Source organism: Oncorhynchus mykiss, chromosome 17 (genome assembly GCF_057628025.1).
Source record: "Oncorhynchus mykiss isolate SJ-2025 chromosome 17, ASM5762802v1, whole genome shotgun sequence".
NCBI lineage: Eukaryota > Metazoa > Chordata > Actinopteri > Salmoniformes > Salmonidae > Oncorhynchus > Oncorhynchus mykiss.
Genome location: NC_143038.1, coordinates 47,224,878 through 47,240,470, shown reverse-complemented (window position 1 = coordinate 47,240,470; position 15,593 = coordinate 47,224,878). Strand labels below are relative to the sequence as shown.

Genomic DNA, 15,593 nt, shown 5'->3' with positions numbered 1-15,593 from the left:
ACAGTATATAGTCAAATTTCCTCATCTGTTTGTATGCCCTTGTATACCCTTTTTACGTGCACATACAATACCACAGGTATAGTCAACTGTCTGTCCTGCGCTCTATCTATAATGACAATAATGGTAGTTGGATCACTTGTCCAGATCTACAATAGGTTAAATAGCAGTCATACCACACATACAATCATTCATATCTGCACCAATGTTCAACAGTATATCCACAAGATAGAGAGGTATTATCTGATAGGCAGGTGAGAGGCCAGGTGTGTCATTGCTCTTGAAAGAACAGTGAAGAAATGCAGGTCAAAAAGCTCCCCCATTGATCTTGTTAAGGAACAATAAAAGTATCTTACCTAGAATATCTACAACACCACAATCCCAATGAATAATTGTATTGTTTTCAAGTGAGTGCAAATGAGAACAATTCTACTCTAAGCTGTAAACTGCCATGGAAATTTCATTTGAATAATGGCGCTAAAGCCCTGTTATTTGAACGTTTCGTTCCATTCATTCCATTTAGATCAGTGGTGGGTCTACTCTCAACAGATTATACAAAGGCACAGTAGCAGGCCAGTTGGCTGTATTTTTACTTCTGATACTGTTGTAGATCATCATTCCCCGAAGTCTGCCTATAGTGTGGCAAAATATTAACCAAAATATTAACCCAAGATAAACCACAGCCTGTCGTTTCTATTCGGGACAAATTAGTCATGTTGGACAGAACAAGCAAGGAGGTGGGCAGAGCCAAGCACAAGCTAGCGAGATCCTATTGGCGTGTTCGAGCAAATATTTGTGTATTTCCATTAGGGAACGCCTACTCTGTGAAGTACGCGTGTACAGTAACTCGATTTGCCTTTGCACCCCTTTGAAACAACAACATTTTTGAACACTTTGACAAAGTTCTACAAAACTTTGTCCACTCTGTTCATAACATATTCGTTTTAGGAACAGAAAACTGTATTGAGAGAAATGTTTGATCAATGAGAAAAGTTGCAGGATGTTGGCAAAAATCAATTCTCCCACTGCCAACCACAGGGCTTCCTCTCACTACCATAATTGGTAGTGAGTGTAAACGGCAAGCGTTTGCTTCACTTTTATACATCCGGTAAAATATCTGTCTCATTGTTCTATGTGTGGTGTGGCCACACAGGCCAATGCCAGTGGAAGGGGAGGACCCTCCTCCTCAGTGAATTTCATCATCAACAAAAAAAAATTTAAACACTTTAAAAGTTATCCTTTTTAGATAAAACTTTACTTAATATATTCACGTCACCAAATAATTTATTAAAACACACTGTTTTGAAATGAAGGTCTACAGTAGCCTCAAAAGCACTGTGGGATAGCACCATGGTGTAGCCGGAGGACAGCTAGCTTCCGTCCTCCTCTGGGAACATTGACTTCAATACAAAATCTAGGAAGCTCATGGTTCTCACCACTTTCTATAGACTTACACAGTAATTATGACAACTTCCAGAGGATGTCCTCCAACTTATCAGAGCTCTTGCAGCATGAACTGACATGATGTCCACCCAATCAAAGGATCAGAGAATGAATCTAGATCTGAAAGCATAAGCTACAGCTAGCTAGCAAGAGAGAGACATTTAGTCATTTTTTTCCACTTTCAGTTTCACTTACTTAGCTAGCAAATGCAGCTAGCTAGTTTAGCCTACTCAAACACCCTGTTCAAACAGAGTGATGCTATGTTAGCTAGCTGGCTATGACTATCCAACACAACACTGGATTCTTCCAAGTCAAGGTAAGCTGTTGGTTTTACAAATTTATTGCCACCGGGACCTGCCGGTGTAAGTGCTAAACTGCTTACTGACTGTACACTGTAATGTTACTGCATGATTGTATCAGGTTTACTAACTTAGTAGTTGTATTAGTTATGTTGACTATGATGTTACTTTAGCTAATACGGTGACAACAATGTAGGCTGTGTGTAGCGGTTATCATATGGTTTGGCTTAGAAACGTTTTTTCACCTGGACACATACAGGCGATGTGTTGTGCATTGAAGTCCACAAGCGATTTTTATTTTATTTAACCTTTATTTAAAATAGGAAAGTCAGTTAGGAACAAATTCTTATTCACAATGACGGCCTAGGAATAGTGGGTTAACTGCCTTGTTCAAGGGCAGAATGACAGATCTTTACCTTGTCCGTGCTGGGATTTGACCTAGCAACCTTTCGGTTACTGATCCAATGCTCTAACCACTAGGCTACCTGCCGCCACAAAATGGGAAAAAGTGAGAGGAGGAGAGCGCATAGATGCAAGAAGGAACACAACGTGGCTGCTATGAAAGGGAACTGTTTATGTGTGCATTCATTACGCCGATTCTGTTGAAAAAAATTCTTAAACTGAAGCAAACGGAACGAAGCGGGGATAAACAGACCTGAATTTGTCCAATAGAAACTCTCGTTTGCAACTGTTGGACTAATGATTACGCCCTAGATCAGCTAGATGCAGGCAAGAGTGTGCAAGGAGGTATGGAATGTGTCACTGTCTGTCCATGTGGCACTGTCTGTCACATTGTAAACTATCATTCATAGGCTAGGTTGTAGCAACCTCATGATGGGTATAGGGAAAATGTTAATATGATGTAGTAGCAGTGCTGTAAAGTACTTAAGTAAAAATATACTTTAAAGCACTACTTAAGTAGTTTTTTGGGGTATCTGTACTTTGCTATTCATATTTTTGACGTTTACTTTTACTTCACTACATTCGTAAAGACAATTATGTATTTTTTACTACATACATTTTCCCTGACACCCAAAAGTACTCGTTACATTTTGAATGCTTAGTAGGACAGTAAAATGGTCTAATTCACAAAAATGCAGCCCTGGTCATCCTGTCACGTTCTGACCATAGTTCTTTTGTGTTTTCCTTGTTTTAGTGTTGGTCAGGACATGAGCTGGGTGGGTATTCTATGTTGTGTGTCTGGTTTGTCTATTTCTATGTTTGGCCTGATATGGTTCTCAATCAGAGGCAGGTGTTAGTCATTGTCTCTAATTGGGAACCATATTTAGGTAGCCTGTTTTGTGTTGGGTTTTGTGGGTGATTGTTTCTTGTCGTTGTGTCTATGCACCAGATAAGACTGTGTTCGGTTTTCACATTTACTGTTTTGTAGTTAGTTCATGTTAAGTGTCTCTTATTAAAGAACATGAACTCTAACCATGCTGCGTTTTGGTCCGCCTCTCCTTCCCAGGAAGAAAGCTGTTACAGAATCTCTCCAGCGCCGTCAGAGCCGCCAGTCAGCATGGAGCCGCCAGAGCCGCCAGTCAGCAAGGATCCGCCAGTCAGCCAGGATCCGCCAGTCAGCCAGGATCCGCCAGATCCGCCAGTCAGCCAGGATCCGCCAGTCAGCCAGGATCCGCCAGAGCCGCCCGTCTGCCCAGCGCCGCCTGAGCCTCCCGTCTGTCAGGAGCCGCCAGTCAGCCAGGAGCCGCCAGAGCCGTCTGTCAGCCAAGAGCCGCCAGAGCCGTCTGTCAGCCAGGAGCCGCCAGAGCCGTCTGTCAGCCAGGAGCCGCCAGTGCCGTCTGTCAGCCAGGAGCCGCCAGAGCCGTCTGTCAGCCAGGAGCCGCCAGAGCCATATGTCAGCCAGGAGCCGCCAGAGCCGTCTGTCATCCAGGAGCCGTCAGTCAGCCAGGAGCTGCCAGAGCCGTCAACCAGCCTGAGCTACCTCTCAGGCCTGAGCTACCTCTCAGTCCTGAGCTACCCCTCAGTCCTGAGCTACCTCAGTCCTTAGCTACCTCAGTCCCGAGCCGCCCCTCAGTCCGGAGCTGCCCTCGGCGGCGAGGGTCGCCACTCAAAGGACGCTAATGAGGTGGACTAAGACAATGATGGAGTGGGGTCCACGTCCAGCGCCGCCACCGCCACCGCGGACAGATGCCCACCCAGACCCTCCCCTCCGCCTCTCCTTCCCAGGAAGAAAGCCGTTACACATCCCTACTGCATCTGATCTGGCAGACTTCATTTGTAAATTATATTTGAGTGTTGGAGTGTGCCCCTGGCTATCTGTAAATTAAAAAAAACTAGAATATGTGGCCATCTGCTTAATATAAGGAATTTGAAATTATTTATACTTGTACTTTTACTTTTGATATTTAAGTATATTTTATTGATCCCCATTAGCTGCTGCCAAGGCATCAGCTATTCTTCCTGGGGTCAGGCAAAATTAAGGCAGTTTTACAATACATTCTTAACCAATTTCAAAACACACTTGAGTGTGTGCCCTCAGGCCCCTACTCCACTACCACATATCTACAGCACAAAATCCATGTTTACGTGTGTATGGTGCATATGTTATCATGCGTGTGTTATCATTGGAATTTAACGCTTCAATATAGCCTGAATACTTGTCATTTCACATTTTCTATGTATTACCTTTAATGTGTGGCATAAACACAACTAGTCACAATGTATATTTTTGTTCAGTATAATTCCAGCATCCAAACTGCGCAACAGCCATTCGATTAATGGTATCTGTTACAAAATACCGAAAAATGTAATGACATTCGGAGATTGTCAAACCAGGCCTTCGATATGGAGTATGGAGGGATGTATTTTCTGTTCGTCAAGATTGACATACTCAACTTGATTGTGGTGTTGACAACTCAAACCATGAAGATATACGCTCGAAGTTGTGAATCGGTAAGCAGTTATGCATTGCTTATTGGTTGTGTGTGGTGCATTGGCACAGAAACCTGTTGGTGGAAAATTCGTTGAATATATTTTTATTTAATTATAAATATAGCATACAAATGTTGAATATCTGCTTTTCCACAACTGATCATTGTCTGCAGCCAGCTATGATAGTAGTGTAATGTGGCAGGCAGGGAAAGTAAACTCGTCCATTGTGGTCGGCGCACCCTCAAGCTTCTGGCCCGGTAGCCCTGTGTGGCGTCGAATGTGCTACAAAACCATGCTGAAGTGTTGACTTCGATATCCACGTTTATAAACAGGGTTGCTACAGCTTTCATTTATGGTGGTAATAATTATTTGTGTAGTTAATTTTACGAGGCGGGAGTGTGTGCAAATTATTTTACAGCACAATAGGACGGTCATGTGAGGGGGGTGCTTTTTTTTAATGACACCTGGAGTTCAACCAGCTATCAATGCTATCAATACAAAAATACCATTAATTTATTTTAATGATCTCTCTAGAGGTAAATAAATAGTCTACAATTGATTAGTATGTTGTTGTTTTTTTTCAAACTAGTGGAGGTGCATAAGCTGCACCCATGCACTTACCACAAGTTCCTTATTTCGGTAAGTTCGCCATATTGTATGTACATTGCTCTCCATTACTCCTTTTTTGTATGGTCATTTGCAAAGTGCATTCGGAAACTATTCAGACCCCTTGACTTTTTCCACATTTTGTTACATTACAGCCTTATTATAAAAATATTTTAATTGTTTTTTCCCCCCCTCATTAATCTACACACACACACAAGTGTGTGCCTCTCCAAATCATGTCCAGTCAATTTAATATTCCACAGGTTGGAGTCTACCTGATAGTTTTCAGTCTGGTGTTTTCTGTAACGACCTTAGTGATCACAGTTTTACAGCCTGTGTTCGTAATGGCTGCTCAGTCAAACGACCTGTCCTGATTTATAGTCGCTTGCTAAAAAACTTTAATGAGCAATCCTTCCTTCATGTCCTGGCCTCATGGCAATATTTTCAATGATATTGTTAACAAACACGCCACCATAAAGGAAATGAGAATTAAAAACAGATTTATCCCCTGCTTTGACCGTGATCTTGCAGAGTTACTCAACCTCAAGAATTGCATTTGGCGAAAGGCTCGGCACACATACTTAGGCTGACTGGCTCGCATTCAGGCAAATGAGAAATAAGTGCACTCAGGCTTTCCGGAAGGCCAAAGTTAGTTACTTTAAGGAGCAGTTATCTCTCTTTGTGGGGCTAACCCCAAGAAGTTCTGGAAAACGGTTAAAGACCTAGAGAGTAACCATCCTCCTCACAGCTGCCCATGTCCCTTAAAGTTGATGATGTGGTTTTTACTGACAAGAAAGCTTTTTAATCACCACTTCATTAAATTCCTATTTGACTCAGCTATGCCTCCTTGCCCGTCCAACATTTCCTCATCTCCCACCCCCTTCTTATTCTAATAATCGCGAAGCCTATCTCTGACCTTTTTAACATGTCTCTCCTCTTTGGGGAGGTTCCCATTGCTTGGAAGGCAGTAACGGTTTGTCCTTTATTTAAAGGGGAGATCAAGCTGATCCTAACTGTTATAGGCCTATTTCTATTTTTCCCTGTTTATCAAAAGTGTTGGAAAAACTGACTGGCTTTCTTGATGTCTATAGTATTCTCTCTGGTATACAATCTGGTTTACATGCAGGTTATGGATGTGTCACTGCAACCTTAAAGGTCCTCACTGATGTCACCATTGCCCTTGATTCATACAATGTTGTGCTGCTGTTTTTATTGACTTGGCCAAAGCTTTTGATACGGTAGACCATTCCATTCTTGTGGGCCGGCTAAGGAGTATTGGTGTCTCTAAGGGGTCTTTGGCCTGGTTTGCTAACTACCTCTCAAAGAGTGCAGTGTATAAAGTCAGAACATCTGCTGTCTCAGCCACTGCCTGTTACCAAGGGTATACCACAATGGCTTGATCCTAGGCCCCACTCTCTTCACAATTTACATCAACAACATAGCTCAGGCAGTAGGAAGCTCTCTCATCCATTTATATGCAGATTATACAGTCGTATACTCAGTTGGCCCCTCCCCAGATTTTGTGTTAAACGCTCTACAACAAAGCTTTCTTAGTGTCCAACAAGCTTTCTCTACCATTAACCTTGTTCTGAACACCTCCAAAACAAAGGTCATGTGGTTTGGTAAGAAGAGCTTGAATAGTCACCTCATATAAGTACTTGAGAGTATGGCTAGACGGTACACTGCCCTTCTCTCCCTCCTCTTTCACCCCAGCTGCCAAACTAACCCTGATTCAGATGACCATCCTACACATGCTAGATTATGGAGACATAATTTATAGATCGGCAGGTAAGGGTGCTCTCGAGCAGCTAGATGTCCTTTACCATTCGGCCATCAGATTTGCCACCAATGCTTCTTATAGGACACATCTCTGCACTCTATACACTTGTGCAAAACTGGTAATCTCTGTATACCCGTCGCAAGACCCACTGGTTGATGCTTATTTATAAAACCCTCCTAGGTCTCACTCCCCCCTATCTGAGATACCTACTGCAGCCCTCATCCTCCACATACAACACCCGTTCTGCCAGTCACATTCTGTTAAAGGTCCCCAAAGCACAAACATCCGTGGGTAGCTCATCTTTTCATTTTGCTGCAGCTAGTGACTGGAACAAGCTGCAACAAACACTCAAACTGGACAGTTTCATCTCAATCTCTTCATTCAAAGACTCAATCATGGACACTCTTACTGACAGTTGTGGCTGCTTTGCGTGATGTATTGTTGTCTCTACCTTCTTGCCCTTTGTGCTGTTATCTCTGCCCAATACTGTTTGTACCCTGTTTTGTGCTGCTACCATGTTGTTTTCACGTTGTGTTGCTGCCATGCTATCGTCTTAGGTCTTTATGTAGTGTTGTGTTGTCTCTCGTCTTGATGTGTGTTTTGTTCTATATTTTAAAATCCCAGCCTGTCCCTGCAGAAGGCCTTTTGGTAGGCAGTCACTGTAAATAATAATTTGTTCTTAACTGACTTGCCTAGTTATTAAAAATTAAATAAAAGGTTGTAGAAACATCAAGGATGATCAATGGAAACCTGTTTTCGCCTAAAAACCTGTTTTCGCTTTGTCATTGATGAGGGAAAACACTTAAAAAATCAAAATAAATTTTTAGAATAAGGCTGTAACGTAACAAAATGTGGAAAAAGTCAAGGGGTCTGAATACTTTCCAATTGCACTGTATGTATTTATTGTCAATTAACCAATTACACATATCTACTTTGTTTTACAATAAATAAGAATGTCTTAGTTGTAGCTATGAAAACACTATGTAAGCCTGTGCACCAACATCTATAAAAATAGGTGCACTTTTGGGGTAATGTATGCTGATATTTGCATAGCAGTGCATAAGGTGCTGTGAACATTAAGCAAAGCTATTAGGTAAGTTCAGAATGTTGCCATACAGTGATGTTGTCTAACCACCATTCAAATTACCCATAGCAGCAGGATCAGCCATCATAACAATAAATAACCGTTATGCACCAATAGCTTACAGTTTGAGGCAGATAAAAACTTCAAATAGAATAGAGGCTGTAGCTCAGTCAAAAATAGCTATGTTTTTGAGGACACAATTTCTCTCTGTTTAGATTCAAATACCATACAGGCACTTGTATCTGCTGTTGGCTACATGAAAAAAAAATTGTGCAATACTGCAAGAAAACTTGAAATGTTTCACTGCTTAACAGTGATATTAACATCAAGATAAAGCTGATACTTACAGTGAGGGGAAAAAGTATTTAATCCCCTGCTGATTTTGTACATTTGCCCACTGACAAAGAAATGATCAGTCTATAATTTTAATGGTAGGTTTATTTGAACAGTGAGAGACAGAATAACAACAAAAATCAAGAAAAACACATGTCAAAAATGTTATAAATGTATTTGCATTTTAATGAGGGAAATAAGTATTTGATACCCTCCGCAAAACATGACTTAGTACTTGGTGGCAAAACCCTTGTTTGCAATCACAGAGGTTAGACGTTTCTTGTAGTTGGCCACCAGATTTGCACACATCTCAGGAGGGATTTTGTCCCACTCCTCTTTGCAGATCTTCTCCAAGTCATTAAGATTTCGAGGCTGATGTTTGGCAACTCGAACCTTCAGCTCCCTCCACAGATTTTCTATGGGATTAAGGTCTGGAGACTGGCTAGGCCACTCCAGGACCTTAATGTGCTTCTTCTTGAGGAACTCCTTTGTTGCCTTGGCCGTGTGTTTTGGGTCATTGTCATGCTGGAATACCCATCCACGACCCATTTTCAATGCCCTGGCTGAGGGAAGGATGTTCTCCCCCAAGATTTGACGGTACATGGCCCATCCATCGTCCCTTTGATGCGGTGAAGTTGTCCTGTCCCCTTAGCAGAAAAACACCCCCAAAGCATAATGTTTTCACCTCCATGTTTGATGGTGGCGATGGTGTTCTTGGGGTCATAGGCAGCATTCCTCCTCCTCCAAACACAGCAAGTTGAGTTGATGCCAAATAGCTCCATTTTGGTCTCATCTGACTACAACACCTTCACCCAGTTGTCCTCTGAATCATTCAGATGTTCATTGGCAAACTTCAGACGTGCATGTATATGTGCTTTCTTGAGCAGGGGGACCTTGCAGAAACTCCTTCACGGTGTAGTGTGTTACCAATTGTTTTCTTGGTGACTATGGTCCCAGCTGCCTTGAGATCATTGACAAGATCCTCCCGTGTAGTTCTGGGCTGATTCCTCACCGTTCTCATGATCATTGCAAATCCACGAGGTGAGATCTTGAACGGAGCCCCAGGCCGAGGGAGATTGACAGTTCTTTTGTGTTTCTTCCATTTGCGAAAACTCGCACCAACTGTTGTCACCTTCTCACCAAGCTGCTTGGCGATGGTATTGTAGCCCATTCCAGCCTTATGTAGGTCTACAATCTTGTCCCTGACATCCTTGGAGAGCCCTTTGGTCTTGGCCATGGTGGAGAGTTTGTAATCTGATTGATTGATTGCATCTGTGGACAGGTGTATTTTATACAGGTAACAAACTGAGATTAGGAGCACTCCCTTTAAGAGTGTGCTCCTAATCTCAGCTCGTTACCTGTATAAAAGACACCTGGGAGCCAGAAATCTTTCTGATTGAGAGGGTGTCAAATACTTATTTCCCTCATTAAAATGCAAATCAATTCATAACATTTTTGACATGCGTTTTTCTGGATTTTGTTGTTGTTATTCTGTCTCTCACTGTTCAAATAAACCTACCATTAAAATTATAGACTGATCATTTCTTTGTCAGTGGGCAAACGAACAAAATCAGTAGGGGATCAAATACTTTTTCCCCCTCACTGTATCTAAGGAAACGTGAATGTCTGGCTTTGTGTTCAGATGCTAAATAGACTTTGTAAAAATACTTGAAAAGCTTGAAAGAACATAGCAGAGGTCCCTATCAACAAATTCCCAAGAGTATTATAGCAAGAAGCCCTAGTTAGGTAGAAAGGGGGACATTGGGTGGCAGGTAGCCTAGTGTTTAGAGCATTGGACTAGTAACCGGAAGTTTGCAAGATCAAAACCCCGAGCTGACAAGGTAAAAATCTGTAATTCTGCCCCTGAACAAGGCAGTTTTAACCCAATGTTCCTAACCGTCATTGAAAATAAGAATTTGTTCTTAAATAAAAGGTGAGAAAAAAAAGAGTGCCATTTCTATACAGGAGTTTGCATAATTTTATGCAGAGCAGTACCCTTCAAGTAGATTCCTATGAGTACATGTTGAGACACATATTTAAATTGTGAAATCTCATGTACAACAATACATACATTGGAAAGGAAGTGCTTGCAAATGACAGACAATAACATGATTCCTGGCCCTCTTCATGAGAGACACAGCATAATGAAAAAAACACCGTAAACAGTATGGTTTCATAATTTCAACATGTCATCAAAACAAGACGATTTATGCGTAGACCCAGAGGCATGGTTTCGATTGGTCTATATCAGTGCTGTGGAATGCAGGACCTTAACTGTCCAGACTTAGATGTTCAAGTCTTCCTTACACTAAACGGTCATAAAGGTGCAGAGGATGTTCTTTCATGACTCACAAATGGTCATGGATGCACCATTAGAATGTCCCTCCCTTACCACAGGGAGAACACAAGCCCCCTTACATTGAAATCAATTGTACATCGGTTAACCTACATGGATAAAAAAATAAAACAGTATGCATCGGTAATGGATGCAATAAAATAGGTTGTTTCATTTTTCACTGCGTTTGTTTAGAGGATTGGTTATGTATTCCTCCTGGTAAGTGTACTGTATGTACTCAGTCTATTCAGCGTGTGGGTTCCTGAGAGAAGTAGTGCTTGCTGTGATTTTGTCCGACTGTTGGCTCCCTGGCAGCTGTGACTGTGTCTCTGAAATCACCGGCCTGACTTAAGCGACGTACCCACCACTCTCTTCTTGGCTTGGTAGAAATCTGCAGACACCAATAGTTGTTTTATTAGCATTGGACTCGGTGTTCAAAACTTAATTGAAGTAAACCAGCAGTTCAACCCTAACAACTTATAAACCCTCCCCAAAAAATATCCCCTACCCAAAAAACATCAACCTACATCCACCCACCACACCAATCCTTCTACCTGTGAGGTTGGTCTGTTTCCTCTTCAGTTTGTTCTCGTTCTTGTCTTGCGGTTTCTCCAGGTTCTGGAGGTTGGCTCTGTACTTCTCAGGGGTGCAAGGGATGTTTTCCTTGCCACGGTGCCATGGCCCCGCCCTGACCCTCCCTGTGGATGCTGCCGGCCCTCTGATCTTCTGTGCCTCCCCCTGACTCAACAGGTAGGGCAGGTAGAGGAGAGGCACCTTGGTGCCCGGTACCTCTTCCCACTGGAAGTCTCCCCCAGCCAGAGGCTTATCTGACAGGAAGTCGAAGCCCCAGCGGCGACAGGCGTCCTCCAGGTCTCTGCGCAGGGTGTCCTGGTACTCCTGCTGCAGCTGCTCACGGTCAACTGGGCCAAACAGGTTCTGCCTGGCAGGACTTTTCCCCAGAGAGCTCAGGATGTGCTTACGACTGGCCATGGTTGTTCTGGTTCTAGATTGCAGGGGACACAGGGAGAGGATAGCATGGTTAGTTGACTGGGCACATAGAGCACAGCAAGAGGATAGTAGTCTGAGCCGCTGTCCAGGAAACAGTGACGTCATCAGTAAGATCATGTGAAAAGAAGTCATATCAAATGTATACACCGGATGTACTTTGAGTATGTCACACTATTGAGTCCCCTTCTTGAGTCTTCTACAGAATAGCAAAACTATCTAAAAGCACTAAAGTGGTAAAAAAAATAATATATATGATCTTAATCACCCTATCACCAAAAAACATCAAACCGAAACAAATTAGTAAATGGCATCCTATAATTTGATATTCCAATATAATTTAAAAACCAACTATCAAACCATAATCACTTAAACAATACTAAATGTAACAAGTTGTATAGCCTACCACAACCAATAAAGTACTTACCATTTATGCACAAGTAAACCTCTCTCAAAATCTTAATTGTAACTTACTTCATATGTGTAACGGAGGAACTGGACTGTGTATTGAGAACGCTGCAGTTGTATTTAACAGCCATCAGACAGTGATTCACAAAGCCTTCCTACTTTCCTGATCTAGTACATGTCTGGACAAAGCTCTATGGACATGTAGAGACAAGTCCTGAACATCAACCCTTATGACTGTAGTACAGTAACTACTAGGCACCAGTGTTCATCCATAATTTAAGAAAAACATATTTCATGTAATTACATAAGTAGTCTGAATGTACCACTACTATCAACTGACACTATTGTCATGTTTCACAATTTTTTTTATCTATTTCCCTGTCAGACAATGGTTAAATAGGGGTTCAGGTGTGTTGAGTGTCAAATCCCAGGCCTCATATTCTTGCTCTATGACCACAGAGCACTCTCATGGTAAATAACCTTCCCTTGCAATAACAAAGTTTACCCTAAGGGAAGCAGAGGCTTCTATTACTCCCTTAGGAGATAATTACGCAAGCTATATTTATGTAACTGTAAGCTAAATGTATACATTTTTGACAAGGAACCACATTCTTTACCATTCATTGCCATGCAAGAAAAATCAGTTATATTATAATTTTTACACATATAGAGTTGCAAATGTATTATTTCCTTGAAGTGCATAAGTAGGAGGTGGGGGAAGATGGGATTCCGTTTACTAAATTGTAGGAGATATCCAGGATGGGGCCCTTTGAGACATGCAGGGGGAACTTTGCCAGATCAAACTGGAAGTTATTTACACAAAATTCCACTCAAAGCAAACTCAACCACATCCCACAACATCCTCATGAGTTGGACTTTCTCATTCTCATGTTCTCATTTTGTTTTTAAAAAACCTGGGAGAGAAAATCATATCCCAAGGAGCTCCAAACGGCTGTGAATTTATCTACTCTAGCCTACTTCTCCGTGTCTCTCTTTCCCTGTCTGTCTGCTGAGAGAAATCACCTGACAGGGTGGGCAGTCACACATGGGCAAGGCTGCAGAACAGACTGGCCTGAAGTCATTACATGAGACATGTCTGAGAATTTGAAGGCATGCCCCATGACTAAGACATCAGTATAGTTAGAAGTTACATTACAAATCATATTTAAGGCCTCAACCTGTTTTTACATAACTAGACTCTGAGGGAGACATTAAAATCCCTGTATTAGCCATTATCACATTACTGGGTATTTCTGTTATAAGTACTCAAAAATAACCTTTTCAAAATGTTAACTTATGTGAAGTGAACATATCAAACTGAGAGTTGAGTATGGGGTCGATGTGGGTCTAATCTTACAGTATCTTCATGATACCATGGCTGATGTCATTCAAAACAATACAACCCGAGTTAACTAGCTACAGTAAACGAATAGTCTACAAAAAATATATATATTGGAGAAACCCTTATTTCCTCTTTCCACTCAAAGAGCTCTCCATTGCCATCACTGAAAGGGGCGGATTCGAGTAAGTGGCGGGAGAAATACAGCAGACGCACATGACTTCAGAACCTGCCCACTTACTACTACACCCCACGTGAATCTGAAAATCGTTTGAACCGGTAACTGAGGAAATCAATACACACGGTTTCCAGTGGACAGATGTTGTTGACCCAGTGAAAAATGACAAAAATGTATGACTAATAAGCAAATACATTGTATCATTGACAAAAACGTATCTTATCAAACCATAGCCACCAACAGCAAGGTTAACTGTGAGGATGATTACAACTTGCCTTCGTTCAGTTGTATGAAATAATACATTTCCATCGGTCTATAGCCTACACATCGACAGGCCTTTACATTTTACATACATTTACATAAAACATAGCATGCATAGATATTTTAAGATTTTACTTACATTTAAACTAGCCTAATGTAAACGTCAGGCAAAGGTCCCGTTTTAGGTTTATGCGGGTTACTCTTTGAAGATCAAATTAAACAAACGACGTTAGCCAACGTTAAGTAAACTTTTTCTTAGCATACCAATTTTCTCAAAACGAAATCCTTGTGACACAACTAAATAAACTCAAACCCTCACTGAGGGCTGCTTCTCTTTGCTCGATACCTTTCTCAGTGTTCTAGTGATGCAGAAGTGGGGTTTTATAGTAGAGAATGATAGAGGCCTCTAGTGGCCAAATGGCAATTTTAACATCGGCAGCACCTTCCCCCATGCTTCAGCCATTTTAAAGTAGTCAAAGGCTGCGGTTCAGACTTATAAAAGACACACCCTCGTCCACTTTATTTATTTAATTTAACTATGCAAGTCAGTTAAGAACAAATTCTTATTTACAATGACGGCCTACAAAAAGGCCTCCTGCGGGACTGGGCTGGGATTAAAATATAAATATAGGACAAAAGAGGCAACACAACACTACATAAAGAGAGACCTAAGACAACATAGCAAGGCAGCAACACAACATTACAATAACATGGTAGCGGCACAAAACATTGTACAAACATTATTGGGCACATACAACAGCACAAAGGGCAAGAAGGTAGAGACAACAATTCATCACGCAAAGCAGCCACAACTGTCAGTAAGAGTGTCCATGATTGAGTCTTTGAATGAAGAGATTGAGATGAAACTGTCCAGTTTTTATGCCCTTGGGGGAATCCCCTTCACCATCTTGGCGGGCGGTTCAAATGATGAGACAAGCATGGTAAATTTGCAACGTAAGCCGCTAATTTGCAATCTTTAGTCGAATTTGTGAGTGTACTGTACAATTATGTTCACTTCGGGGCCTGAAACTCCCCATAATTCAATTCGCGACGATTGTACAACCGCTAAGAAAAGTCAATGTCAACATACAAGTGTAAGTAAAAACGAATGTAAATAAATTAGAAATCTGCTACCAATGCACATTACGGCACAAACACGTCTCGTAAAAGTAATGATGTTTTTGTTTGGTTAGCTTTTGGAAATTGTATAAATAAAACATGTTCCAGCTAGGCAGGCTAACGTTATTTAGCTAGCTATCATACAGTGGGCGAATATTAATAATGATATATTTAATGTAAGTAGACATGCAATCATAATTGACTGTAGCGCATATAAAGCACTCACGCTACCGGTGGCTGAAAACACAATCATCGCGTTGAACGATTGACGAATTTCTGGGAATGGGCGGTCCATTTAAAAATCTGTCCTTCCGTCCTTTTTTTAAATATTTATTTTTATTTTTTTAATGTTTTTTATTAATAACAAATCAATACATAAAACACATGAGGGAACACAAGCATACATAGATGACAAACAATAGACAATCGAGCTAGGGGGTACAATATCACATTACAATTACACAAGGACCTTAAGGGACATGCATATACTTACAATTCTAACAGCTTCTTTTGT

The 15,593-nt window shown here is 41.4% G+C and overlaps 1 protein-coding gene across 4 annotated transcripts; it reads right to left on the bottom strand.

Moving 5' to 3' along the window:
- Positions 1-10,388: 10,388 nt before the first annotated feature.
- Positions 10,389-15,389, bottom strand: cdkn1a (cyclin dependent kinase inhibitor 1A). 4 transcript variants are annotated; one of them, XM_090205741.1, is made up of 4 exons: positions 15,306-15,389; positions 14,771-14,772; positions 11,324-11,772; positions 10,389-11,160 (listed from the first exon to the last, which is right to left on the bottom strand). In XM_090205741.1, the coding sequence occupies exons 1-4, from the start codon at positions 15,372-15,374 to the stop codon at positions 11,105-11,107; spliced, it is 576 nt and encodes a 191-aa protein (XP_090061867.1). In that variant the 5' UTR covers positions 15,375-15,389; the 3' UTR covers positions 10,389-11,104. The 4 variants fall into 4 exon arrangements, with proteins under 4 accessions (XP_090061867.1, XP_021425006.2, XP_021425004.2 ...); XM_021569331.3 differs by lacking the exon at positions 15,306-15,389 and having other exon boundaries at positions 14,100-15,264; XM_021569329.3 differs by lacking the exons at positions 14,771-14,772; positions 15,306-15,389 and adding an exon at positions 12,249-12,392.
- Between the last annotated feature and the right edge of the window lie 204 nt (positions 15,390-15,593).

Excerpts from the sequence above, each read along its gene's own strand:
- cdkn1a (XM_090205741.1), bottom strand. The coding sequence starts at position 15,374 with ATGGACCGCCCATTCCCAGAAATTCGTCAATCGTTCAACGCGATGATT. Across the intron at positions 11,161-11,323 it reads GAAACAGACCAACCTCACAG|ATTTCTACCAAGCCAAGAAG; the intron begins GTAGAAGGATTG and ends TGGTGTCTGCAG.